The sequence below is a fragment of the Centruroides vittatus genome, unplaced genomic scaffold (assembly GCF_030686945.1).
Source record: "Centruroides vittatus isolate TY-2023 unplaced genomic scaffold, ASM3068694v2 contig_5, whole genome shotgun sequence".
In the NCBI taxonomy this organism is placed as follows: Eukaryota; Metazoa; Arthropoda; class Arachnida; order Scorpiones; family Buthidae; genus Centruroides; species Centruroides vittatus.
In genome coordinates, this window is record NW_027122286.1 from 747,384 (window position 1) to 775,336 (window position 27,953).

Here is a 27,953-nt window from a genome sequence, read left to right on the forward strand (position 1 = left end):
TTATAAATAGAATACAAGAAAAACTACGTTGTGAGCCACTATATCTTATTACATCACGTCGTAAAAATCAAATTTAGAAACTTCGATTTTTTTTCTGGAAACAACTGAAAAATGTTTGATATGAGTATATAACCACAGGAAATTTCACGATGTATTTCATTGGATTGAAGTGATTATTTTTAATTCAATGAATTAGCAATGTCTGACAATATCAAAAGAACACATTCCATGAAGCTTTCGGAAGAAAACATTTGCGTGTTCTCTCCATATCACTTCAAAAGTACCCACAACGCAACGAACACTCACCAGCCAAACTACAAGACTTTTGGCGACGAAACAGTCAACAAGCAGACATGTTACTATCGGTTCGATGAATTCAAATATAAAGATTTTTTGCTTTACGATGAACCCAATCCAGCCAGCCCCATTAAATAACTGATGATGACATTCTCCTGAAATTAATAGACTATAATCAACGGTTGTTTACCAAAGAAGTAGCACAATAACTTCAATGTTTCTGTACGATCCTAAAATTAACAAAGTCGATACCACTATGACAATACGTCAGCACATACAGCAAATATGACCTTAGAGCAGCTGGTCCGCCTGGGTTTGAAAATTCTGCTTATTTTTATGTATTATTCTATTTATTTCTTTATTTTGCATACTGGATACAATCTTTGATGAGAGGAGGCAATACCTTATCGCGGAAACAAAACAGTTAAATACAAGATTATAAAAACACAGACAAACATATACAATAATAAATTATAAAAGTAATAATTATAATTATAAGATTTACAATTAAAATGTAATATTTAAAGTTTAACACTTTGGAGCATCTGTTAACAAAATACGAAAATACCAATAAATAAAAAACAAAAATAGGCAAATTACTTACTTATAAAAAAAATAAATAAATTAGTATCGGTGACACAGTACTGTCAAATGATCCGTAACAACACTAGCGACAAACGCAAATTTATAGCCGAGGAAACACGCCCCCTAAAACAAAAGATCAACAGAATTCTTTAGAAAACAAAACACTTTAAATTGAAAACAAGGTTCTGGTAATACTTTAAAAGGAAGAAAGACCTGGAGAAACAACGCAGCCAAAAATTTCTTCTCGTAATACTTTAAGATGCCCACATTTAGTCAAAATATGCCAAGCATTCAGTTTCTTCCTCAACACAAAAATTACAAAAAAGTTAGAGCAGCTGGCCAGTCGAGGTTGGAAGATTCTTCTTAATCCGTCTTACAGCCCAGACTTGGAGCCAACTGTCTATTATCAATTTCACACCCTGCAGAGCCATGCAGTACGGTTGAATGACATATTCTTCAAAGACAAACCACAGTAATTCTATATTCACGAGATTGTAAGTTTGCATCAAAAACGGCGAGATGTAATAGATGATGGTGTTCATCTAACTTGTTGTGAGAATTGAGATAATTCTTATCCAATTTTTTTTTCAAAATTTCGAAAAACTTTACTATTACAAAAAAATATTAACAGATAATCCGTACTTAATGATAATATAGCATTTTTTGCAATTATTCGAATTTTTTATCAAAATTAAATGATATCCTAACAGTTGTGAATAATAACAAGAAATACTAATTTATTATATCTTTTTATTTTACTGATTACAGGAGAGTCAAATCCACAAAACTCAGTCATCGAGATCAAATAACACGCAGCTCATACCAACCGGAAATTTACCACAACCGGAATCGTAAAATTAAAATTAAATCCAAATTATATAATGTTAATATTTTATATGAACAAGGAATATTTAGTATTAGTTGAACATGCATTGAATTAGAGCAAAACTCACAAGTGGATTATTATATATATATAGAGGAAATTTCTAAAATGTATTCATTACTCGCAGTAATTCGTCATAAACGTATTTCTTTGTTTCTTTTGCAAACACGAAATCTAGATGGCCCCATTCTTTTAGCGGTACTTGATAATCGGCTATCAAATTCGAGAGGCGATTTCGAAGTATATCCATGTCTTCAGGATCTGCCACAAGATCGTTTGAACTCCAAAAAATTCCTATCGGAGTTTTAATTTTTGTAAGATCATACTTTGGAGGCTGAACCTAATAGGTAAACACACTCATATAAACGAAAGTAAAGATCTAAATATCGAACATAAACCTTTCTCCTTACCTGTTTGTATTTTTTTAAGTTTCCTAACGGCCCATAATCGAATTTCTGAAATTCTTTCGAATTTATCAGCTACGATAAGCTTAAATTATTTCAATTATTCATATTTTAATTTTCTCGAAATATTGAAGAAGTTAACCTACCTGTCCAATGTGAATGATGTTTTTAGTAGATGTTCCTGCCGGAAAATGAGAAAAGTAGACATGCAGGCGAGACTGAAATAATCTAAATTACTAAACATACAACAATTTCAAACTTTCCTAACAAACTTTCCTACCTTACCTCATTTAATTGATAAAAGTCATATCCACTTATTAGAAAGTAGATATTGGAGCATATCGACCTTACAACATCAACATTACAGGCAGTTTGAGCAAACAATTCCGTAGTGAAGTTGTTTGGTAAAAATTCTTTGTGTCCTAGAACGGAAAACAAAAGCTAAACCAATCTTAAGTTAAAATCTTTAATCGAAAAATATTTAATACAACTCCTGGCAAAAATTACGGAATTTCTTCATCACGATGTCGTTTTTATAGTGTTTTAAGCATGCAGCAAAAAAATAAAACAAGCAATTAATAGAGAGTAACTTTCTAATAATAGTCATGTTTTTTTTCCATGTAATGTATTTAATTTATATAAACTTTGTTATCCTATATGTGATGTTATAAATTTTTGTAAAACAGAGAAAATTACATATTTAGCGTATTTAAAATATTATTTGATATACTGTTCAATACGTAATCTGAATATAAAGTTAATGCTTGTAAACCACTCAAATACTTTACTTTTGTTATTGTAACAAAATCATTGCATTAATAACGGAATTATTAATCGAAATAATAGAAAGAATTGTAAAATTCTTTAAGGAGAGAAACTTAACAGCGACAATTGCAAAATAACTGGATTGTTTACAGTCAGCTTTATCTAAAGTTGTTCTAGTACAGTAGACCCCCCTATAACACGGTAGATACTTTCCGTGTTATATGAATGCGTGTTGTACGAGTCACTTAAATACATGAGCTAATCACAGCCTGGCATGTGTGCAGTTTAGGGACTACGGCTGTTTGAAAGGTTTTCTTCCATAAAATTAATCGATTCTAGAATAATTTGACTCAAAATTTTTAAATCACGTATAATTTTTGGGAATAGTCCATAAAACTATGCTATAGGCAAAAAATCGTAGGATTACTTACCGAGTGTTCACCGTTCGACGACGCCATTGCTTAAGCTTGTTTTTGTCGCAGAGCGGCTTATGGAACGGCGGGCGCGTTTTTTGATCAGCGAATTTTTCGTAGAAAAATAACTTAACTTTGGAGACATCATTAATAAAAATGTAATTTTTATGCCCGTTGATTAATAAATGTTTTTTAGTAGGTCCAGTGCTCGTTCAAACTCAACGGTTTGTACAATATCCGCTATTGGTCCAGATTCGACCAATCCTGTCGCAACACGAGTCGGCGATGACGTTTTAGCGTGTTATACGAACACGATCGCAATTTTTTTGCAGTTATACGAATCCGTGTTATATGAACCCGTGTTATAGGGGGTCTACTGTATAAAGAAATTGAGAATGTTGTACAATTGGTGATCGGTTAACGAACAAATCAAATAACGAACACGTTCGACAATGATTTTTATATTAAGATAACGAACACCTCACAGAACGACCACAAGAAGCGACGTAAAATAATGAATACCGATTGGTCTTCCCTTGTCTTCAGGCAACAATTCGAAAGTTTTCAGAGTGCGGGAGACGTCGACATCGACACTCAACCCGGTATATACTGATCGGATAGTACTCCTCCGAACTTAGAACTTCTCCCTTGTAATTGCAACCTTTTATTTTTCTGACAAACAATTCTTTTATAGTATTCGCGTGACTGTCGAGCGGGCACTCGTTAAGCTTTGCGTCGGTTTTTATTTTCGAAAAGTGAGAGTATAATAACAAAGGTAGAGAGTGGGCAGAAGATGTCTGATGTTGCTGGGCAATATGGCTTCAACAGGTCTACAGTAAGCCCCAGTTCAATCTTATCTAAGAAAGCTAAAGTATAATCAACAAGCCGCTCAAGGAGTACAAAAATCACATATGAGAAATAAAGAACATTGAAGAGCTCACAATGGAACCTGAGACTGATCTGGCGACAGAAGAACGCCAAGAACTCTTGAATGAAGAAGAAGAAACTCGGCGAGATATGTTTTCTTTTGAAAAAGAGGATTAATCCGACATCTGCTATTAAAGATCTTTTGAAGAAGTGGTAGGATGTCAGAACAATGGTCTCCGAATGGCATCCAAACGAAGTTGAGGTTAATACGCTTAGAGATCATTACAATGCTGGACTATGAACCCAAAGTTAAGTTTTAATTAAACACTTGGCTTTATTTCCATCTTTATTTAGTTGATACGTGCCATTTGCACGTTTCGGGAATAGAGCCCCTCATCAGTCAACTAAACAATACAATAATTAAAATATTACACTAAGTATTTGAGAAACAAAATTAACACAAGGTATGGTTCTTACCGTTATCATATTCTATCTGCCATGCATATAAGGTTTAAACTCAATCGACACATGTATCTTATTTTTCATAAACGGAGTAATCCCTTTTACACGGTATTTATATCTGGTATAGAAACAATGTATAAGAATATAAGCCGTATACAATAAAATATTTTTAAAAACGTAAAAATTATTTAAAAACACTAACAGGAAGTAGATTAACCGATTACCTGTTGTATTGTACATAATCTTTTGCTTATTTTACGATATCTAGTTATCACAATATCTAGAAGATGTAGACCGTAGTTGTGTTCATATTAAGGAATATAATAAGTGATTTTACACAAGGACATAAAAATTCTTTTTCATTAATGTCTTATGGCTGTTTCTGCCTCATTTTCTGCGCTGCGGCGTAGTACAAATTTGCATATTTTCAGAGTTATTATAGATGGTAACAACAATGTAATTTCTTGCAACAATCACAACCTATATTAATATATACAGTGCGTTTTACAATATTTTAAACCAGTTTTCATTTATTTTTACGCTTAAATTTTTATTAATGCAATTTTTGGCGGTTAGGATTGAAACACTTTCTTTTAATATAGCGGATATAAAATATATCATCTTTTCATATGTAAAAGGACTATATGAAGACATCAACAAAGATCTACAAAAAATGAACATAAAGCTGGCGCCAATATACGAAAAATTACAAAATAGACGAAAACCCACGAAACCCAACAGAGAACCAGAGAAAAAAAGAACAAAAAATGTAGTGTATAAGATACTGTGCACCTGCAACACAACTAATTTCTATATAGGACAGACCAAACGAAAACTAAGCATAAGATTTAAAGAACACATTGCAGACCTCAAATACCATAGACAAAACTCCGTTTTCCATGACCACTGTTTACTTAACGACTGCAACATAGACAAAAATAACGTTCAAATCCTATACAAAGAAAAGAATATGCATAACAGAAAATTTAAAGAAAGTGTTTCAATCCTAACCGCCAAAAAGTGCATTAATAAAAATCTAAGCGTAAAAATAAATGAAAACTGGTTTAAAATATTGTAAAACACACTGTATATATTAATATAGGTTGTGATTGTTGCAAGAAATTACATTGTTGTTACCATCTATAATAACTCTGAAAATATGCAAATTTGTACTACGCCGCAGCGCAGAAAATGAGGCAGAAACAGCCATAAGACATTAATGAAAAAGAATTTTTATGTCCTTGTGTAAAATCACTTATTATATTCCGTAATATGAACACAACTACGGTCTACATCTTCTAGATATTGTGATAACTAGATATCGTAAAATAAGCAAAAGATTATGTACAATACAACAGGTAATCGGTTAATCTACTTCCTGTTAGTGTTTTTAAATAATTTTTACGTTTTTAAAAATATTTTATTGTATACGGCTTATATTCTTATACATTGTTTCTATACCAGACATAAATACCGTGTAAAAGGGATTACTCCGTTTATGAAAAATAAGATACATGTGTCGATTGAGTTTAAACCTTATATGCATGGCAGATAGAATATGATAACGGTAAGAACCATACCTTGTGTTAATTTTGTTTCTCAAATACTTAGTGTAATATTTTAATTATTGTATTGTTTAGTTGACTGATGAGGGGCTCTATTCCCGAAACGTGCAAATGGCACGTATCAACTAAATAAAGATGGAAATAAAGCCAAGTGTTTAATTAAAATTCAACTTTGTGTTCATAGTCCAACAATCATCAAACACGGTTTCAAAGAAGAAATTACAATGCTATTAATTAAGTCTGAAATCCTAAAGAGAAAAAAGCAATTCACATTAGACAGATTCTTTAACCCGCACAAACGGAAAAAACATGACTAATAAAAATTTAAGACTGTGTATATATGTATTTTTATTATTATACATACCGTATTTTACGGACTATTAGACGCACTTTTTTCTTCGGAAAATTGCCTTCAAAATTCAGGTGCATATTATAGTCCATAAAATACGGGAAATAAACGCAGTAATAAGGATATATTTTTTTTTATTTTTTGGATTTTCCTGACGAATTATTCAAATTCCCATTAAAAAACCTATGGAAAATCGATAACCGGTTAACGAACAATTCGAATAGCGAACAAAGTCTTGGAACGGATTATGTTTGTTAATCTATCACCCACTATATAAGGATAGGAACAACCACAAAAAACACCAACGTGTCAGGATAGGTACTTATGAGCAATGTCTCCTGAAAATAGAAGATGTACAACAAAAGAAATGAATAACAAGTGAAAAGAAGTAGGTATTAAGACTTATGAAAGAACAGTAAAATTCATTTATAAAAATGACACTTTCATAAACAAAAGCAAACGAAAGCAGTTCTGACACAAAACGTACAAAAACAACGTTACAATCACGAAGAAAAGCAATCGTGAACTATAGACTCACGAATTTGAATTGGTTCTAACTTCCTAGGGCGCGTTTGAAAATTGTTACCGGTGTTACCAGTAAGTGTCGGTAGTTACCATGGCGTTTAGAAAACGTTACCGAAATAAAGATTATTAAACGCAGTTATTTAAACTGTCTTTAAAAATCACCGTTATGACATCACCGGTCATGTGGTTCTTACCGAAGTAACAGTGTTACCGCCAAATTTTTGAATTATTAAGTGTACCGCGATGAAAAAAAGGTTGAGAATTACTGGTAGTCAAAAGGTTTGACTATTATTAAAAAGGTATTTTGCATCTCTTGCGAATTGTGAGAATTTAACCAAGTAACATTCGATTTGGAAGTTGTTTGATTTTAAAAAGAATTTAGAACGCTGGCGTTTTGGAATGTTTGAAGTCTGTCATTTTGCTGTTATGTAAATGTTTCGTTGAAAAAAAATGTTTGTTGGGCCTTTTTCCAACAGCATCAATCGCTTATTTTATTTCTCTGCTAAGTGCTTAAAACATTATAAAAACAACATAATAATAAACTGATTCCACAATTTTTGCCTAGAGTTTATTAGTCATAATGCTCACTTCAGCTTCAACAGTAAAAGCAGCTAATAGAAGAATAGGACTATTAGTATGACCGAGCAGTGCCGTTGGACCTAGAGAAAGTACTGCTTTGATCTAGAAAATTTAATATTTTAATTTTAAGTAAGTTGTAAAAGCTGTGTGGATATAAGTGTAGATAATTCTTACCTTGTTGTACTCTGGATTCTCGGAGAGAAATGCATAGAGTATCATGTTACCTTGCGAAAATCCTACATAATATAATTGACTTTGACCTGTTTTGTTAAGGACAAAGTCTATACTATCCGGTGTATCATACCTGGCATGTTCGTCAATACTACAAAGAAACGTTTTAAATTCATCAACAAAGACCTCGCAACTTCTCTTTATACTGACCTGAAATTCCAAAATTCATCGTCTTTGGGAGAATATTTGATATGTTTTCGGGCGTAAGTGTTACCTCTCTGATTTCCCATCCAGACGTCGTAACCTTCGTCAGCCAAGATATAACCTACCGTAATTAAACATAAATATTTTAAATATTATAAAGTAGAAAACATTGAAAGATTTAATATTCTGTTCAACAAGAAATAGTATTAGAATTAATGCAATGATTTATTTTATTTATTTTACTAGAATTTACTCGAACATATGCAACTAAGTGCGTAGGCCTATCTGTACCTGTTTAGAATACTAACAAAATGATAATCCGTATATTGTTACAATATGCTTAACTTATAATTAACTAGCAGATGTCTATTCTAGCAGATGAAAATAACATCAGATAGATTAATATTATTTCGTATTTCTAACCCTTCTACTATATTATACTAATTGCCTGAGCCGCTCCCTAGTGGGCGTTCTAGCAGCAGCGTTGTCTTTCCGTTATATAAAAAATTCATATCAATGGGAAATGTTTTCATTTCAATGGAATATATACAGATATTAATCCAGGATTAATATGTCGTGCCTTACGTCTTTTTCTGGTTTCCCCCTACGTGATGGGTCCGACTCAGTGGAGAGGAGGTGTGTAAATCAGGGTGTGTATCGGGGGGGTGAGAGATTTATTGGAGGGTGTATATCGGGGAGAAGATAGGGATAAAGACTGAAGTGGATATTGTTACAACAATACCGTTACAACTTACAAATACGCGATCAATGGGTTATATATATAGATTATAGTATTTAATTTATATTTACAAAGGTCATCTTACGTAAGAGTTTATCACACCGAGTGCCCAATCTAACACATTTTAAAAAAATTTAAAATTGTGTACAATAGAGCAATAAAGAAGTTTTAAAATGTGTTAGATTGCTCATTCGGTGTGATAAACTTTTACGTAAGATAACCTTTATAGTTATATAGCGAATCTTCCCGTTTTTCATCGGGTGAAACATTTGGGTTCCGTTGTTTCGAGGCTAATTAGAAAATTTTCAGATGGCTCTAAAAACATGTTCGATTTCCCGCAAAAACGTAAAAATCCGCATCTAAAAGAAACCGAGTTCTTCAGGGTAATCCTCAACCCTCTTCCTCTTCTCCACGGGGAAGATTTCCAAAAATTTCTTTTTGTGTGCATTCTCATGAAGTACTCTAACTGTGTAATAATTTTCAACTTTTAACTCCGAACCGTGTGAACTCTTTGCTTATTATTATTATTATTATGTTGGGTTTAATGGGTTATACTCGGTTGACACCGGTAGCTGTGTACTATGCCGGACCAGAATCAAGGCATAGCAATCAAAACAGAACTAAAATTAAATAAGTGTGACAGTGTTCCTAACAATGTGGCATGTATTCAATATTGTGGCCTTCTGTAGTGTGATTTATTTACTTCTATTCAATTGTAATGTGCCCAGGCTTTTGTGTAGTGTGTGTGGTATCACAATTGTACAGGAGAGAACGACAGGTACAATAAGCACCCTATCCTTCCTCCACAGATGTCTTATTTCCTAGGCAATCTCTGTGTACTTGCTAATTTTTTTCAGTGAATGTGTTTTGTACATTGTGAGTGTTTGGAATGGATATGTCTATAATGTATGTGATTTTATTGTGTTTGTCAATGAGTGTGATGTCTGGTCTGTTGTGGTAAATTGTTTTATCTGTGATTATGGCTCTGTCATAGTACATTTTGTGTATTTTGTTATCCAGTACTGTCTGTGGAATATATTTGTAGTATGGTGCGTGGACGTCTAATAATCTGTGTTTGTTTGCAAGCTCTTGATGTATTATATTTGCTACTTGATTATGTCTATGTAAATAATCTGTCTGTGCCAAGAGCTTGCAACCAGAAGTGATGTGTTGTATAGTTTCTGGCATGAAGTGACATTTTCTGCATGTCTCATTTGTGAGTGTTGCATCTTTGAGTATGTGTTTTCTGTAGTTTTTAGTATTTACGTTCTGATCCTGTATGACAATCATGAATTCTTCCCAAAGAGGCATTCTCGATCTAACTAGCTGTTTGACGCAGTGTTCTCAACAAAATCCTTGGCCAGATCGAAGGGATGCCTGTCATGGAGTGCCTTTCGAGCCCACGATTGCTTAATGGTGTCAAAGCTTTTCATATGTTGTGTCGTGTCCATATGTTGTGAGTGTAAATTTAATTGTGTGTTATTTGAGTCTGTTTAAGTTGCTGCTTTATGTAACTGTGATGTTTCTTGTTTTTTTTGTAGAAAAACTCTCGCAGTGGCTGTATTTGTTTGTTGTGAGGTTAACTATGTCAATCAGGCCATCTTTACTTGGAAGGGTTAATCTTTCTACGCAGATTTAGGATAATGTTGTTTATGCTTAGTAAGTGTTGTTCTTGTTTTCCTTTAGAATTGTTCAAGGTCTGTTTGAGTCCAATGTATAACTCTGAAACATGTGAGTACATGTGTGTTTATTGCTTTAACTGTGTTTTGAGAATAGCATTTAACCTACTTTGGTATTCTTTAATTAATCTTTGCTTTATTCGTGCATGTTCTGTTAGTTTGGCCTGTTGGAATCCTAAATACTTGTAGAACTCGCCCTCTTCCATGGATTCAGTAACGTCCCCATTTCCAAGTGCAAAACTTCTTTTTTCAGGATTCCTTTTTCTATGTGAAGTGTTTTGCATTTGTTTAGGCTAAACTCCATTTTATGTCCTTGGTGTATGAATGTATGATTTGTAGAGTTGATGAAATTGTTTTTCTGTGGATTCATAAAGTTTTATATATCGTCCATGTATACATGAGATGTAACAGTGTAAACTGTGTTGTTTTTTCACGTCCGATATTGTAACCGCATTGCATGTTGCTTAAAATGTTGGATAATGAGTTCAAGGCTAAGCAGAACCACAGAGATCTTAAGAAATCTCTTTGAAAAATTCTTCGCCTAATGAATATTTGGTTTGTATGGAAGTGTTACTAACTCTGAGATGTAGTGTTGTTCTCTAGTGCTGCATAATGTTTTGGAAAAATGCAAAGAGTGATGGATGTATTTTGTGTACATGTGTAGAATATGTAGTAGCCAACTGTGTGGAACACTGTCGAATACTTTTCTGTTGTCTCTATATGCCATGTGTATGTTTGTGTTGTGTGCTGCCACAGAATGACTGAATCTATCAGTAACTGTTCTTTGCATCCCCTGTAATTTTTACAACTTTTTGTTGTTCCGTAAGAATGTGTGTTCTCCAGCATGTATATTTTGTTTGGAATGCAGGATGTCAATAATTTGTAAAGTATTGGAAGATATGTAATTAGTCTATATTCTGTGGTAGGCCTACTGTTGTTTTTAGGTTTCATTTAGGTGATGCCCTTTAGTAAGAAATTTTGGCATGTCTTGTAGATTGATGATGATATGTGTTAAATGTTTAGCTAGTTCCTGATGCAGTGATGTAAATTTTTTGTACCAGAAATTGTGAATGTTGGCTACACCAGGTGGCTTCCAGTTGTGTGTTCTGTTAACAGAGTTGCGGATGTCGTGTACGTTTATTTCAGCACAGGGCATAGTTGGTATGTTATGCAAGTTTCTGTTCGCCTTCTCTATCCAGCCTGCGTTAGCATTGTATGTAACAGCACTAGACCAAAGAGAAGTTTAATAAATTGTGAGTTCTTTTTCTGTTGGTGTGCCACTGTGCTGTGTATCAGTGTTTGTTTTGATACTGATATTTCTGTAAAAGAGTTTTTCTTTGTTTGTTAATGATTTATTTTGTTGTTTTCGTAGTGAACATATTTTATATTATTTGTGTGAGGCCGGGACTTTACCCCCCCCCCCATCGGAGAACCGGCTGTCGAGCTAAAGTCAATAAATCGGTGACTTATTTAATAAATAGAACCGGTATGGCTGAGGAACGGGGTGCGAGACGATATAGTTGTTGCATTCCCGACCTAATCGACAGATTCCCGATCGTACATCGGGAGAACGAGAACGAGAGAGGGATCGTCAATTGGGGAAAAATTGGACGGTCACCTTACAGAGAGTTCAAAGCAGGACCTGCTGACACTCCTGTGGAGGGGGTGACGACCTGTACAGCTGCATTTTCTCCCGGACAGGAAAATACATATTTGGGTAAAATTTACGGGACCGCCATCCTGGGAAAGGCTTGACCCGACTCCACAGCGGAACGGCCCTGACGGGAGTTCGGGGATAATCGGCGACCCCGCGGCCCGAATCGCGTCCGTGGCAGCAGATCAGGGACTAATAGTATAAAAGATGGACCATCGTTCGGACCAACCAAAACCTCGGGATTTCGGGTAAAAATGCTATAAAAGCCCGGAGTCCCAAGGGAGGTTGGGAGGAGAATACTCAGTTCAAAGGATCCGCACCCGGACATCTTGGGATACTAAAGATATAGAGTGAAGACCCCGAAATTTCACCCGAGTGCGGACAAAGGGATCCGGGACTCAACTTCCCTACAAGGATTTCTGCCATCCAGCCTCCATCTTGACCTTCTCGTAGAAGCGAATTTTCTCCGGACATGGAACAACCTGTCTGCGGAAACGAACTTTTCATCGGAGACGAATCTCCAACGAGACAACAATACCTCTGTTGTAAGCATGTTTAGATAATAATAAACGCGTTAAACTGGAAATACGGTCTCTATGTGAATCTCTTTGCGTCCAGTAAACCACTACTCCCATACGGTAAAGGCTTTCTCGTGTCATGCTGTCAGATCGCGAGCAAAGCGAGGGTCGTAACCTTATCACGTAAGATTGACCCGTAAGTCGAGTAAGATCGGACCCAAACCCACATTTGAATCTACGTGCTTTGGCTGCGAGCTTTTGTTTTAGTGATCTGTTACTGTAAATGCTCGAACTATGCTAAATCCTAAGATCTTTCAGTAAAACCTAAGATTTACCAACTCTTTGTGGTAAACCCTTTCCATATTGGTATACGCCCTTAGGCATATGTCACGTGACTTGCCGTTAATTCGTGATGCAAGATTCGACTTTTGGCGTAATTAATCAAAAAATTCGATTAATTTGCGTTATATTCGAGTTTTCCGCGATCTTAGCTTTGATTCGCTCTTCTGTAGGTCGATTGACTTTGTTTAAGCCAATAAGTGCTTTGTTACCACCCCTGGGCCATAAATATTTCGGTAAAAAGTATCTGTTTGTCGATCTTTAATGGACTGTATAAATATGAAAGAAAACACTTGCGGTTTGATAAAAGTTTAATGCGGTTTGCGGGTCGTTACACAAGAACAAGAAAAAAAACAATATGGCTGACGCCCTTGGCCGTTACTTGGCCGTTACTAAAAACTCTCGTCTCCAAACGTTTTTTAATTATCATTTTTTCTTCTCACAAAAAATACGGTGGCGCTCGAGGCGGCAACATCCCGGCCCGCATTGAAGTAATACTTCAATAAACAATGTTAAACATTAAATTTAAATTTAACAATTACAACAGAAATGACGCGTGTAGGTCACCAAGGAGAATCACATTTTCTTTCTAGATGGATGGTAACAGGCACAATTTTGTTATGCTTCTCTTAAAAACACCTTGAGGGGTTTTCACCAGAACAACTCTCACCTTCCCGTCGGGTCCTTTGATAACTTCATGTACACGGCCCAGCGACCAACTTCCAGGTGGGAGGTTTTCATCTTTTAAGACGACCATTGAGTCTGGTGTTATATTGTCCTTCTCAAATTGCCACTTATGTCGGGCCTGTAGATTGTTTAGGTAGTCCAATTTCCATTTACGCCATATAACTTGAACAAATTTAGTTAACATTTGCCATTGAGACAAATAGTTATCTGGTTTACTGGTGAGATCTGACTCCGGTAGTCTAGTCAGAGGTCTTCCGATAAGAAAGTGTCCTGGAGTTAGAACTTGGAAGTCGCTTGGATCAGAGGACATAGGAGTGAGCGGTCGGCTATTCAAAATTCCTTCTATCTGCGTGGTGATAGTTATAAACTGCTCTATAGTTAGATGCGAGTTACCTACGGTTCTTTTTAGGTGATGTTTAAAGGACTTCACTCCTGCTTCCCAAAGGCCACCGAAATTTGGTGATCTGGGCGGTATGAACTTCCAAGTGACCTCCTCGCTGGCGAGATAATCAGCTAAACTGTCAGGAGGTGTTTTTACGTAGTTATGTAGGCGTTTCAACTCCGCACTGGCACCCACAAAATTTGTGGCATTATCTGTCCAAATTGACGCACTTTTACCCCTTCTGCTAAAAAATCTTTTCAAGGTTGCTATCATTGCCTCGGTTGTTAGGTCGGTAACTACTTCAAGGTGAATTGCCCTAGTCACAAGGCAAACGAAGATTGCGACGTAGCACTTCTGATAGGTGCCCTTTCTTTGTCCCTTATATTTAATAAGAAAGGGACCACAAAAATCAATCCCTACATGTTTAAAGGGGGGACTTGGAGTCATTCGCTCCGAAGGAAGATTTCCTAGGATTTGTTCCATGACTTTGGGTTTATTTCTAAAGCAAACGAGGCACTCATGTACCACCCTTCTGGCCAGGTTTCTTCCACTTAAAGGCCAGAATTCTTGTCTGACGAGGTAAAGTAAAGTCTGTGCACCAACATGCAAATTTTTCAGATGATAATATCTCATAATCAAGTGGGTTAACTTGTGATTTTTAGGTAGCAGAATTGGAAACTTTTTATCAAATGATAAATTTGAATTGCTCAATCTACCGCCGACTCTCATTAGACCCTGTTTATCTAGAAAGGGATGTAATCTGCTTAATTGACCCTTCGTTAGATTCCTTCCCATTTGCAATGTTTTTATTTCCTCAGCAAAGGCCATTCCTTGTACTTTGCCGATCAAATAAATTTTGGACTCTTGGAGTTCTTTCCTTGATAAAGGGCCAAATCGACGAGTTACGTGTTTTATGTTATGTAGAAACCGGAAAATATAACTAAGTATGCGAATTAATTTGATGTAATTATTACTAAGTTCAAACAGGGTATTGTCAAGGTCAGAGCTTGACACTGACACCAAATTAACATGCGATTGTTTTTTAAGCTCAGATAGATATTTTTCATCGGAGGAAGTGTCGATGGCATATTCATCCTGACGTTGAACGGTTGGTGCTACTTGAGACTGCACTCCACTCCACCATAATTCCATGGATAGTAGATCTTGCGGATTTAAACCCCGAGAAACTACATCTGCAGGATTGGAGTGGGAAGTTATATGTTTCCAGTGGCAGCCTTCAGTAATAGATTGGATCTTTTCCACACGATTCGCAATAAAGGTCTTCAGGCGATATGCGGGAGTGTTGATCCAAGCGATGGCAATAGTTGAATCTGTGTGTAGGATCACTTCAGCTATATCCATTTGCAGACATGAGCGTACTTTTTTGACAAGTTGAGACAGTACTAGACAAGCTGATAGCTCTAATCGAGGGATTGTCATAACCTTAAGAGGAGCGACACGAGATTTACTAGCAATAAGTCGTGTCTTGCCAGTTCCATCTTCCTTTATGCAATGCATGTAAACTACTGCTCCATGAGCTGACTCCGAGGCATCTGCATATCCTAGCAAGACAGCCCTTTGAAGTGGATCTGTTAAAATATATCTAGTGATCTTAAGATCGTCCAGGGCTTTCAAGGACGACACAAAGTTCACCCAATCATAGTTAAGGTTTTCTGGTAGAGTATCCTCCCAGTCGAGCTTACTGAGCCACAGCTTTTGTAGAAAGATCTTTGCTCGAGTTATAACTGGTCCCAGAAGACCCAAGGGGTCATAAAGTCTGGCGATGACACTCAATACTTCTCGTTTTGTATAAAGCAATTTTTCTGGAATCGATACCCTGAATATGAACTGATCTTCAACCGGCTTCCAAATAATGCCTAAGGTTTTTACTGTTGGTTCCGCACTTGAGGAAAAGCAATGTTCCTTATTTTCTGGTGAACTACTGTTCATCAATTTCATTGAATTAGAGTTCCATTTGTGTAGTGTCATTCCACATGTGCTCAACATGTTGCACAACTGAGATTGTAGTTCGAGGGCAGCATCGAAATCTTGCTCACCTGACACAATGTCATCCATGTAGACATCTCGTAATATGGTTTTAGAGGCCAGAGGATATCTTGCTGCTTCATCGTAAGCCAACTGCTTAAGGGTTCTCACTGCCAGAAAGGGAGCACTGGCGGTTCCATAAGTCACAGTTTTCAGTCTGTAGGTGACTGGCATCTCTTCTTCCTCGTTCTTCCAAACAATTCTTAAGAGATCTCGTTGCGAGGGCTCAATTAGAATTTGACGAAACATTTTCTGGATATCTGCTGTAAAAGCGTACTTGTATTTTCGAAATCTTGTCATGATCTCGAAAACATCTTCCTTTACTTCACCTTTCAAGAGATGATCATTTAGACTCAGCCCAGAAGTTGTGGGAGCAGATGCGTTGAAGACTACCCTTAACCTTGTAGTGGTTTTGTCTGGTCTAAACACACCGTGATGCGGAAGGTAGTAACATATATTGTATGCTGTCTGATCAGCGGGAGGTTCCTGCACCCTTTCCATGTGGCCCAAGTCCAAATACTCCTTCATGAAGTTCTGATATAACTCCTTTAATTGTTTGTCCCTTGATAGTCTCTTCCACAATTGATTCAATCTCTTCAATGCTAACTTCCTTGACTCTCCCAAGTTTTGTATTTCCTTGGTTGCCATCTGCACAATGTATCTCCCATCTTCATTACGTCTGTGAGTTCTTTGATAATGATCTTCGCAATACTCTTCTTCTTTACTCATCAAACTTGGAGCCTCTGTAAGAGTTTCTATTTGCCAGAACCTTTGTAAACATTTATCGATTGATTCAGACTCTGATATTAGTCCACAATATTTATCTTGATCATTAGAGTCTGTGGACCCAGTAGCGATGTATCCAAAAACTGTGTTGCGAAATGTTAGGTTATTGTTGCACGATAGACGAATTTGATCGTTCTTGACTATTTCAAAAAATGCTTCAGCTCCAATAAGCATGTCAATCTTGCCTGGTGTAGCAAATCTTGGATCAGCTAACTGACGGGGTATTTCTGTTTTGCTGACGTGTAGAGAGGAAACCGGAAGTAAATCCGTGATCCTTGGCACCACTAAGAACTCTAGCGTCTTAGAAAAGGATCCATTACCGTTTATTATTGTAGCAGGCAGCTTAAACTTGACCGAGGTTTTATTTCCGCTTATACTAGAGACTGTGAGGTCGATTCTTTCTTGCGGTGTGCCCAGACGACTTGCGAAATCTCTAGTTACGATATTTGACATACTGCCCGAGTCCAATACTGCGCGCGCTTGAATGCTGGCTCCGGTAGTATGATTTAAAACCCAAACCATGGCTGTCGAGAGAATTACTGTCTTATTTCCCTTGTCAATACATGATAGTGAGTGAGGTATACTCTCACGAAACTCTATTGCGTCGGGATTAAGATCCTGCTTGGTTGAAATCGGTTTGCTGTCGATCACTGGTGCATTTGAACCAATTATAGCTTGTTTCTCTTGGTGCAGTAATGTATTATGTCGCTTTCGGCATATCTTACAGCAGCTTTTGGAGTTACAATGTGATAACTTATGCCGATCACTTAAGCAATTGAAGCAGAGGTTGTTTTTGGCCACAACATCGTTTCTTTGGGAGACTTCCAACTGTAGAAAAGAATCACAATTGTAAACAGGATGATTCTGCTTACATAAAATGCAACGAGACATAGAATTGTTACATTTCACAAATAAGTTTCTCGGTTTAACTCTATCTTGATTACACCTTGGCTTCACGAACGTGGCCTTATTAATATTTTCTAAAATCTGAGAACGCTTTTCCAAAAATGAAATCAAATTATCTAGCTTAGGAACGTCATTCGAACTAATACTGAACTCGTACTGTTTTAGTGTCTCCTTATCCAGTTTCTGAAGTACAATGTTTAGAATTAAGATATCGGAGAGCTCATTCCTTTCATATCCCAGGACCTTTAGAGCTCGCATATTCCGATTCACAAGATCAATTAAGTTCCTCAAACCCTTTGCTGACTCATAAGCTAGTTTTACAGAGTCCAGAATCGCATTAACATGGGTTTCTACTATTAATTTCTTGTTTTCGTACCTCTCTTGTAACGCTTGAAACAATGAAGCAAATGAATCATTTAACGTTTCTAAACTCTTAGCTTCCCCTATGAGAGCAGCTTTCAAATAATGTAGTTTCTGTTCAGCCGATAGTTGCTCGCTTGACGAAATGATATTATCAAATTGCATTTTAAAGTTACTCCATTCTTCATATCTTCCAGAGAATTTCGGTAGAGGAATCTCTGGTAATTTAATATTAGCGGAGTTATTTCGACCTACGGGGGCCTGACTCACCATAACGACGGACGAATCTGCTTCTAATCGTTTAATACGAGACTGGATCTTAAATTTACAACTTATAATTTTGTCCTCATATTCTTCACTATTGACTATCTCAGTGTCATAGTCAGTTGGGCTAGTAATGAGGCCCTCAATCTCCCCGTTTAACGTTCTCAACGACTCTTCCTTTCGACTAAACTGATCCAATATTTCTAGAAAGGTTTCTGTCTCTCTATCGTCGCTTTCAACTAGACTATCGACTTTACTAATTAATCTCGTCACACTAGCTCTTATCGAAGCGCGTTTTTTCCTTAATTTCTCGAGCTGATCCATTTTAAACTCTCTACCACGTGTAACGGACAAATAAATTCTTCCTACCTTGGATAGGCGACTTAATGAAGTTTGAACTCAATCTTATTTGCTTGCGAAATTGTCTCTTTTCTTCTTATCCGCCTCGACGGACCAGATGTTTGTCGATCTTTAATGGACTGTATAAATATGAAAGAAAACACTTGCGGTTTGATAAAAGTTTAATGCGGTTTGCGGGTCGTTACACAAGAACAAGAAAAAAAAACAATATGGCTGACGCCCTTGGCCGTTACTTGGCCGTTACTAAAAACTCTCGTCTCCAAACGTTTTTTAATTATCATTTTTTCTTCTCACAAAAAATACGGTGGCGCTCGAGGCGGCAACAGTATCCCCTACCATTCTACAGCAAATATTGGCAGTTAACTGCACAGTTGACTGAAAACAATTAAAGAGAAATTCCTTCTACAGTTTTATTGGGTATCTTCTGTCTTTGTTGACATTACTTTAACAAATCTCAGACTTGTGAAAGGAAAAAATTGCCGCGAAAAGCCCCGCCTCCAACCTTCCAAGTAAAACGTAAACAATCGCAATAAATTCGATTTTCAAATCTTTTTTTAGCTCTAATTAACTAATTTAATGCACTTAGACATTAAATTAGCTAATTCGACAATATTTAAGCGAATAAATATATTTTTAAAACTATCTAGCAATAAATATTCTCAGGAAACTCGACCTCCCTATAATAAGTCTATGGAAGATCTTCTTGCTGTTAATTGGCTTTAAAATTTTTGTTTCTACGCCTATTACGCTCTAATTCGTAATTTATATTATGACTGAATCAACATCAACGAATGAGAGTTTTTTTAGACCCATCTGGTCGGGATTTTCCCGCGAAGAACCAGTCCACGTGATTAAAGTCAGAATGTAAACAAACGTTAAAAAATAGCTTATTTTAGCTATATTTATTTTAGAGCCGCAATTCTACTAGTTTTCATGTTATTTGACTTTACTTAGACAAGAAGATTTCTTATCAAAAACGTCTAGCTGATAAATTCACTAGGAAACTACTTCCGGATATTGCGTAATTGCAGGAAAAGATTAACTATTCGCTTATTTTAGTGTATTATTCTATAAAGCATTGAAAAAATATATAAAAAGTGTCAAATATTCTCTATTTTAAGCAGAAATATATGATGATAAACTTGAACGTGTCGCTTTACGATAACATTGGACTCCTCTCCCTGCTAAATAATTAGAGACATAATGTAAATAATGGCAATAACTTCTTCCCCGCTCTAGCTGGAGAGATGGGGTTTGTTTTGTTTAAAAGAAGACAGATGTGTCTACCTAATAGATGCACAAAGTTCAGCGATTCTCTGTAAATTAATTATTTTTTTCTTTTGTTCCTAAACTTCAAGCTTTAATATTATTTTAAATTTGTATTAAACTATAAATTAAACAATCGTAAACTGTAATATGTTTTTAATCAAACACAAAAAACAGATTAAACATAACGCGATTTTGAAGCGAAATATCGCGATTTAAAAATTATCCAAAAAATGCAAAAAAATGCGCCGCATGACGAATTCCACTCAAAAAAGTTCTGTAGATCGCCGCAGGGAAAGTGAAAAAGTCAGAATTGTTTTGCGATCATCGTTAATTTCGAACTTTTACCAGCATTCACCTGGTACTGTACATCTTAGGTTTTACCTCAGAGACATGGTAAATGTTGAAAAAATAGTCCCCGCTACCCGCACCGCACCGCGGTCTTCTATCATTTGACACGTTAGAACGTGCACGTTAATTCTAATTCTGTTCGAGATTTCGCTCTCTAAAAGTTATTTATGAATCAAGATGAGTGTGAAACGGAAATTTTATGAAATAATGGACGAGCTCATTGCAAGCAAGAAAGATAATAACTTTTATCTCAATAGGGACAAATACGCAGTGTTTGGAGAAAGTGAAAGCTGTTATAAACACGAAAAAGAAACTAGCTGTTCATTATAGGTGTATAAAGCGTTATGACATTTTGACTATAGGCGGCGAAGAAAAACTAATCGCGCTTATGAAGGAGGAGAATGGAGAAATAAGGTAGTACATTTGTTACGAGGACTTATCCAACATTCTCGAAGAAACGCATGTTACTGTTGGTCACGGTGGAAAGACACGGATGCTTAAGGAGTGTAACCTCAAGTATAAAAATATAACAGTTGAGGCTACTATGACATATTTGAAGCTATGTCAACCTTGCCAAAAGAAACAAGACTTTGAAAAAGGGCATTGTTATCAGACCTATACTTCACAGTGAAATTAACTCACGCTGTCAGGTTGATCTAATAGATCTACAGACTACCCCAGATGGAAATTATAAATTCATTTTAGTTTACCAAGACCATTTATCAAATTTGTGATCTTTCGTGCGCTTCAAACTATACGCGCCGTACAAGTTGTATATCATCTTTTGGATATTTTCACTACTTTTGGAGCGCCGGGCATCCTTTATGGATAATGGTCGAAAATTCTCTAACCAAGTTACTGAGAGTTTATGCTCCATGTGGCCGGATGTAAAAATCGTACATGGAAAGGCCAGACATAGCCAAAGTCAAGGATCAGTGGAGCATGCTAATCAAGACATAGAAAATATGTTGAGCACGTGAATGGAAACCAATCAGTTATCAAAGTGGTCAGAGGGTTTAAGATTCAGCCAAGCGATGAAAAATAGACCATATTACGAGGAAATCAAATGTTCCCTCTACAATGTTTAGTTATCCAATGAAAATGGGCCTTGCAACTTCAGCAATCCCTAGTGATATTAGTTATAAGATCTGAAGAAGATTTAGAGAAGTTGTTGCATTCTCATGACAATACGGAACAAAATAATGACGTCGAAAATGCAATCGAACAGGACAAGGAAGAAAACATTATTGAAAATGAGTCAGAAGGGGATATAGACAATAGCACTGTCAACATAAAACACAAGAAGATGAAGGCGAAGCAAATAACCGATGATTCCAATGTAACGATTCAGAGACAGGAAACACGATTGAGTCTCAGGAAGTTCTTGTAACTATAGAGCCAATACCAAACAAGATAGAATCTGTAGTGACTATAAGAAACAACGCAAAATTGAGTTTCTAGAAACAAGCTGAAAAAATGAAAGCTACGTCTGTTGATAAATATCCAAATGTGAAAATTGGCCAAAATGTAAGACTGAAAGTGCCTGAAATTGACAAAGCTAAAACCGACCCCAAAAGCGTTATTGCAGCTGTAGTAGATGTAAAGGACAACGAATTTTACCAACTAGGTACCAAAATTGTAGTAGTAAAGCAGCTTTATAAACAAAATCAATTTATCCCATGCCCTGAAAGACTATCAAGATAGAAGTTGTTAAAGATAAAGAAGTGAGTCTTCGAGAAGTTGTCGCAAAATTGTCTTTGACTGGAGGTAACCAACGTAGCTAGTATATTATTTTTGACGAGATAATTTAATTTTTGTTATGTTAAAAAAAGTATTTTTAAACTGTTTCACTAGTTATTAATAAATAGGACTTAGTAATCTATCGATCTAGTAATAGTCTCTTTAATCCGAAAAATATTGACGGTAGACTGCCTCACAGCTTAACAGGTTCCAAAAAACTCCTTTACTGCTTTTTTACAAATGCATTTCGGATCAGTATTATTTTTTTCTGACCCCTCTTCTGTGCTATAAAACAAAATTTATATATTAACAAAACTAACGCGAGCAGAAAAAAAGAAGAAACACTTTTAAAAAACTGTTTTTCAATACCTTAATTTCTTCATATACTCCTTAACACTTATACAGTACTTTCGAGTTCTGTTTACATTACCTTCTAAAAGTACGGTTATTTTCCCTTGCAACAGTGCACTACTGCAATACTACAAGTAATTGCAAAGTATAACATCTAATTAACACTTTAACCTATTTTTTAACATAAATTTCCGAAGTTTTAAATAATCAATTACACATACGTACAGGCCTTCTTTAAAAATATTCCAAAACCTTACATATTTAAAAAAAATAAAAAAAAATTAAAACACATGTTACACAATTCTAGAACATTCCTCTCGGTACAGTTTTCTCTCGTCAACGCAATATGATTCTATTAATATAAACTACTAGCTTGTTGCGCCCTCTATCAGGTTATACCATTGCTGGTCGATCTGCATCCCATTTGATATATTTACTAAATTATTATTATTATTACTGTTATATTTTATTATTTCTACATGCTCTTTAAATTTACGTTTATAGGGATTTTTTTCATAGTGTAAAATTTTGGCCTCATTCCTATCTATTTGGCACTTGTTATTTTTTATGTGGGTAAACCACGGGGAGGCATCATGTTTCAACCGTATTGCAGCTTCATGTTCCTTAACACGTGATTCCAACGTCCGCCCAGTTTCACCTATGTAATATTTCGGATGTTGGCAACTACAATTAATTTTGTAAACTAATCCCGTTTTTTCCCATATATTAATATTACTTTGATTTGTTGTGATATTTTATTCGACAAAGACGGCGCCAAAGCTATATTGTCCTTTTTAAGGAATTCAGAACAATTATCATATACAGTCAAACCTGTTTTTATGCGCTCTTTTTATGTGCGATTTTTATTTGTGCGATTTTTTTAATGCGAATTTTTAATTTGTGCGGTATAGTTGGCGACTAGTCTCGTGCAATTCGTCATGTCTCACGTTGACTTATTATAGCTAAATAAACTTATTATAGCATAAATGCACTTATTATAGTAATATTATTGCATGAATATGCGAAAAATGAAATAATTTACTTTTTAAGTCAACAAAACACCACCTGGACAAAAATATGTAAAACAGACGATAGACCAGACGATGCAGTCAAGTGCTGACATCTGTTGTCAATAAATTCTATTTCGTACGGTTTTGAGTTATTTTCTATGTGAGACTTTTTTTATGCGGTCCCTGTTGACCGCATAAAAAAAATATTTTTTTAATTGTGTTGCGAAAACTATTATTTACAGCCATTCGTGAAGTTTCGTGAGATTTTTTTTAATGCGTTTTTTTTAATGCGGTCCCTATCCCCCGCATAAAAACAGGTTTGACTGTATATTTTTAGTTACATAAGGAAAAGTTTTATAATTAGTATCTTTTTTATTTTTTGTATTAAATCTATTTTTAAAATATTGCGCTTGCCAATTCGTTAATAAATGTTTTGGGTAGTTATTAAGGATAAATTTATAATCTAAATTGTTTAATTCAGTTTGTATATATTTTCTTTAAGTCTATCATATACGTATTCTTTTTTATAGTATCTGGGATACATGAATAATAACTAATCGTTTTATTTACGTTAGATCAGCGTTTCTCAAAGTGGGCGATAACGCCCCCTTGTGGGCGGTGAGTAAATCTAGGGGGCGCTGGAGGCAAGATACTGAACAGTGACAAAGGCAAAAGTTTGGGTCACTGACAGCCGTTCTCTTTTCTCTGTTAAACGGATAAGAGGAAACATTGCGTTTAATGGTTTTCAGATGTCAAGAACAATGTACAGTAAGGGCACAAAGTGTGAGATTCATAGAAAAGTTTTCTTAAGAATATTTCCAATTCTTTCTCACACAAGAGAAAATGGGATAGGGGGCGTTGGGTTTAACTTTATGGAACAAGGGGGCAGTGGATCGAAAAAGTTTGAGAATCACTGCGTTAGATGGTTTTTCTATATGTTTTAAATAAGAAATTTTCTTTTTCTTTTATTATAGTTATGTCAAAAAAATTAATTTTATTATATTTTTCTACTTCTATATCAAATTTTATATATTGGTTTATGTTATTTATTGTATCAAAAATTATTTTTTCATTTGTTATCTGGTTGTTAAAAATTAATAGGTAATCGTCTACATATGTCTTACTCTTTTCACGCCTGGAATATTTTGTATTTTATTATCAATATCTTTCATTACCAATTCAGCTAGCTTTGGCCCCATCTTTGACCCCATACTAACACCATCCGTTTGTCTGTAAAAGTCATTATAAACCTCAAAATAATTCTTTTTATAAGCAAATTCTATAAGAGTTACTAATTCATGATTAATAGTTGTGTTAACAAGGCTGTTTTTAATTAAATCCCATTTTATGTTCGGATACATGTTTTTTTAATCTAGACTGATTAAAATATCAGTTTTTTCTATTTTTATTTTTTGAATTATATTAATTACTTCATCTGCAATTTTTATACTATTTTTTGAATTTTCAATACTTTTTAATTGTTGTTTGATGTAATTTTCTAAATTATACAGAATTGAATATCGAAAATCTACTATTGGTCTATATTTTTCACTTTCTTTATGTGTTTTTAAACGTATATTTAATTTTGGGGTTCTGTTATTTTTAAAATTCAGTATTATTCTTATCTATTTTCTAATTATTCCATATTATTCTTATCTATTTCCTAATTTTATTGCTCAAATACATATTTTTTATAATTTTCGTTAAATCTTTTTTAATTTTATCGTATGGGTTCTTATCTAATTTTATATATTGTTCGTTATTAATTTGTTCTTTTGTTTTATCTTCTAAATCCTTATTGTCTATTATTATAAGTTGTTTCGTTTTATCAGCCCTGATAATAGATAAACTATTATTTTTTAAAAAAACTTTTTGTTTTACTTAAATTTATTTTATATTTATTGACTTTATAATTATTTTTCTGGTTATTTTTCTGGTGGTTTTTTTTTTCTGCTTGCGTTAGTTTTGTTAATATATAAATTTTGCTTTATAGCACTGAAGAGGGGTCAGAAAAAATAATACTGATCCGAAATGCATTTGTAAAAAGGCAATAAAGGAGTTTTTTGGAACCTGTTAAGCTGTGAGGCAGTCTACCGTCAATATTTTTCGGATTAAAGAGACTATTACTAGATCAACATATAATACAGCTACCATAGGAAATTTAATAAGGACTTAGTAAGTGACTGTTTATAATAATTGCAATAAATGATTATTAAAATACTCATAGTTTTAGTTCCAAAACCAACATTTACTAACCGTCTTTAGTAAAACCTAGTATGTACTGTACAGTACTGTACCAAATTCTAATAGTAAAAGCCCGGAAAATCATCTCACTTTATAAAACTCCTTACATTTACCAACTCATGTTGGTAAATCCAAAGATTTACAAGTAAAACCTAGGATTTACCAATATACGGGCTTTTACAGTAACATATCAATGTATTCTGTAATGTCTATGTTGTGATATTCATGTTTTGTGTGTGTTTTGATTTTCTTGAAAATGTTTTTGAGTTGGTTTTATTATTATTATTATTGTGAGATAAGAAGGGGATCAGGGGTTAATCCCTTCCTGATCACTTACTCTACACGGGTTGGTAAAACCCGATCTCGTTGTCGTTTCGGATGGCTAGGAGGGCAAAAAGTGAGTGGGGAGGTGCGTCGGTAAGTCGACAGAAGTCCTTAGAATGACAGGAGCCAGGTTTAACAAATAAAATAAAGTTTCTTATATAACAAAAGCTAATACACATATAATAAAGAGTAATTGATGCTTAATGCTGACTAATGCTTAAATGCGGATATCATATATCTATCGCTAACCGCGATCTAACTAATAAAGTGGTCACGTGCCTAACTTTTAAAGGGAGAGAGTTTACAAAGGTTATTTTGCACGTGGATATATCATAATATGCGGTCCGATGACAGTATGCGACGTTCTTCTGGACTATGGAAGCTGGAATCAGTCTTATGTCTTCTACCTGTTTCTTTCTCGGACAGGACCGGGACTGGAGACGCTAGACTCAGACCTTCCTGGAACGATCGCGCTCCTTCTATACGTCTCCTCACTGGTTCATATGGAAGTGATAGCCTTATTCGCCTTTCCTCCGAATAGTGGTGTAATGATCGCTTCGCGACCGAAGAGCCAGCCGTTTATCTCACGGCCTAAACGTTCGCACGGGAAACCGTGCCTTCCGGGAGGACTTTTATGGGGAACTGGCCTCCTAATCAGTCGTTATTGGCTAGGAGAAGCCTGTCCGAGTCGCGGCGCGAACCCACGATCGAACTTCCCAGTGTTTAGGGTCCGGTCACCACCGCTATGAGCGGCAACGGAGACTACTCGGCCACTGGTGGGCGATCGCGCTCCTTCCAGAGACGATCGGTTTTTTAATACGCTCGTTGTTGGCACCGAGCCAACCTGTCGTTAAACGATCGATGACTGATTAGCTAACGCGCGATGACTTGGTTTTTTTTCTTCCGATCTTGTCGATGTCTAATCGACACGGAAATCGACATCCGATCGATTTCCGCAAGTTCCCACGGAAATCGACATCCGATCGATTTCCGTGAGAACTTGAGGGTCATGAACCTCTTAACCTCAAAAATTTACGCCTTCAAAACCTGCGCGCTCACATCATCATCGTCATAAACCCATCTCGATTATATTATAAGATAACAAATTTATATATAAACTTTTTTATATTTTAAGCTATATATTTCTAATTTAAACGTTTTGGTTGTTGAAACAGATCAATTTTCCAAACAGTGGCCTAGCGTAGTGGGGGCAGCAGGGGCGGCCCACCTCAGGCGGCACTTATAGGGGGCGGCAAAATTTCACAATAAATAAAAATATCTTGTAAAAATACCTAAATAAGGGGGCGGCGATATTTCCCTCCGCTCCGGGCGGCTGACACCCACGCTACGCCACTGCTTCCAAAAAAGATGACTTACCAAGGCTCTGGTGGGGAAAATTGATCACCCAGTCAGTTGCAGATTCCAGAAGGCCGTGTTGCAGGAAGACGATTGGACGATTTTTGTTGTTTTCTTCACGATTTTCTCGGCCATAGGGAATCCTAAAAAGTTTCAAAAGGTAGCCATCGCGCGTTTGAACCGTATATTCTTCCACTGGATAGCCTCTGCTGATTATTATTTCGGTCTATATCAAATATAAAAAATAAACTAAAACTTAAAAAAAGTATATATATATTATTATCATAAGATAAATATATTAAAAGATTATAAAGCATGTGTAAATGTTACATTTACCACATTTCTGTTTGCGTCTGGATCAACCTCGAGCACCCGCGACTCGATAAACGATGACGTGGAACTATTTAATAAACTCGACCATAAAAAGAGAAAACAAACAGCAGTATATTTCATGTTTATGCGAAATTTATCAAATGCGTGTTTAGGTGGCAATGCTGCTTCATTTATTCTGTGGAATTATTA

General features: G+C 35.5%; 2 protein-coding genes across 2 annotated transcripts in view; one reads left to right on the forward strand and one right to left on the reverse strand.

Annotated features, from left to right (window-relative positions):
* LOC136978211 (cytochrome P450 3A11-like) overlaps window positions 1-27,953 on the forward strand; it is a 230,304-nt gene that overhangs the window by 108,998 nt on the left and 93,353 nt on the right. The gene's annotated exons all lie outside the window — the stretch shown is intronic.
* Window positions 1,616-27,933, reverse strand: LOC136978214 (gastric triacylglycerol lipase-like). Its single transcript, XM_067273874.1, has 9 exons — window positions 27,768-27,933; window positions 27,453-27,657; window positions 8,076-8,190; window positions 7,869-8,016; window positions 7,704-7,796; window positions 2,455-2,610; window positions 2,316-2,387; window positions 2,176-2,244; window positions 1,616-2,105 (listed from the first exon to the last, which is right to left on the reverse strand). The coding sequence occupies exons 1-9, from the start codon at window positions 27,882-27,884 to the stop codon at window positions 1,869-1,871; spliced, it is 1,212 nt and encodes a 403-aa protein (XP_067129975.1). The 5' UTR covers window positions 27,885-27,933; the 3' UTR covers window positions 1,616-1,868.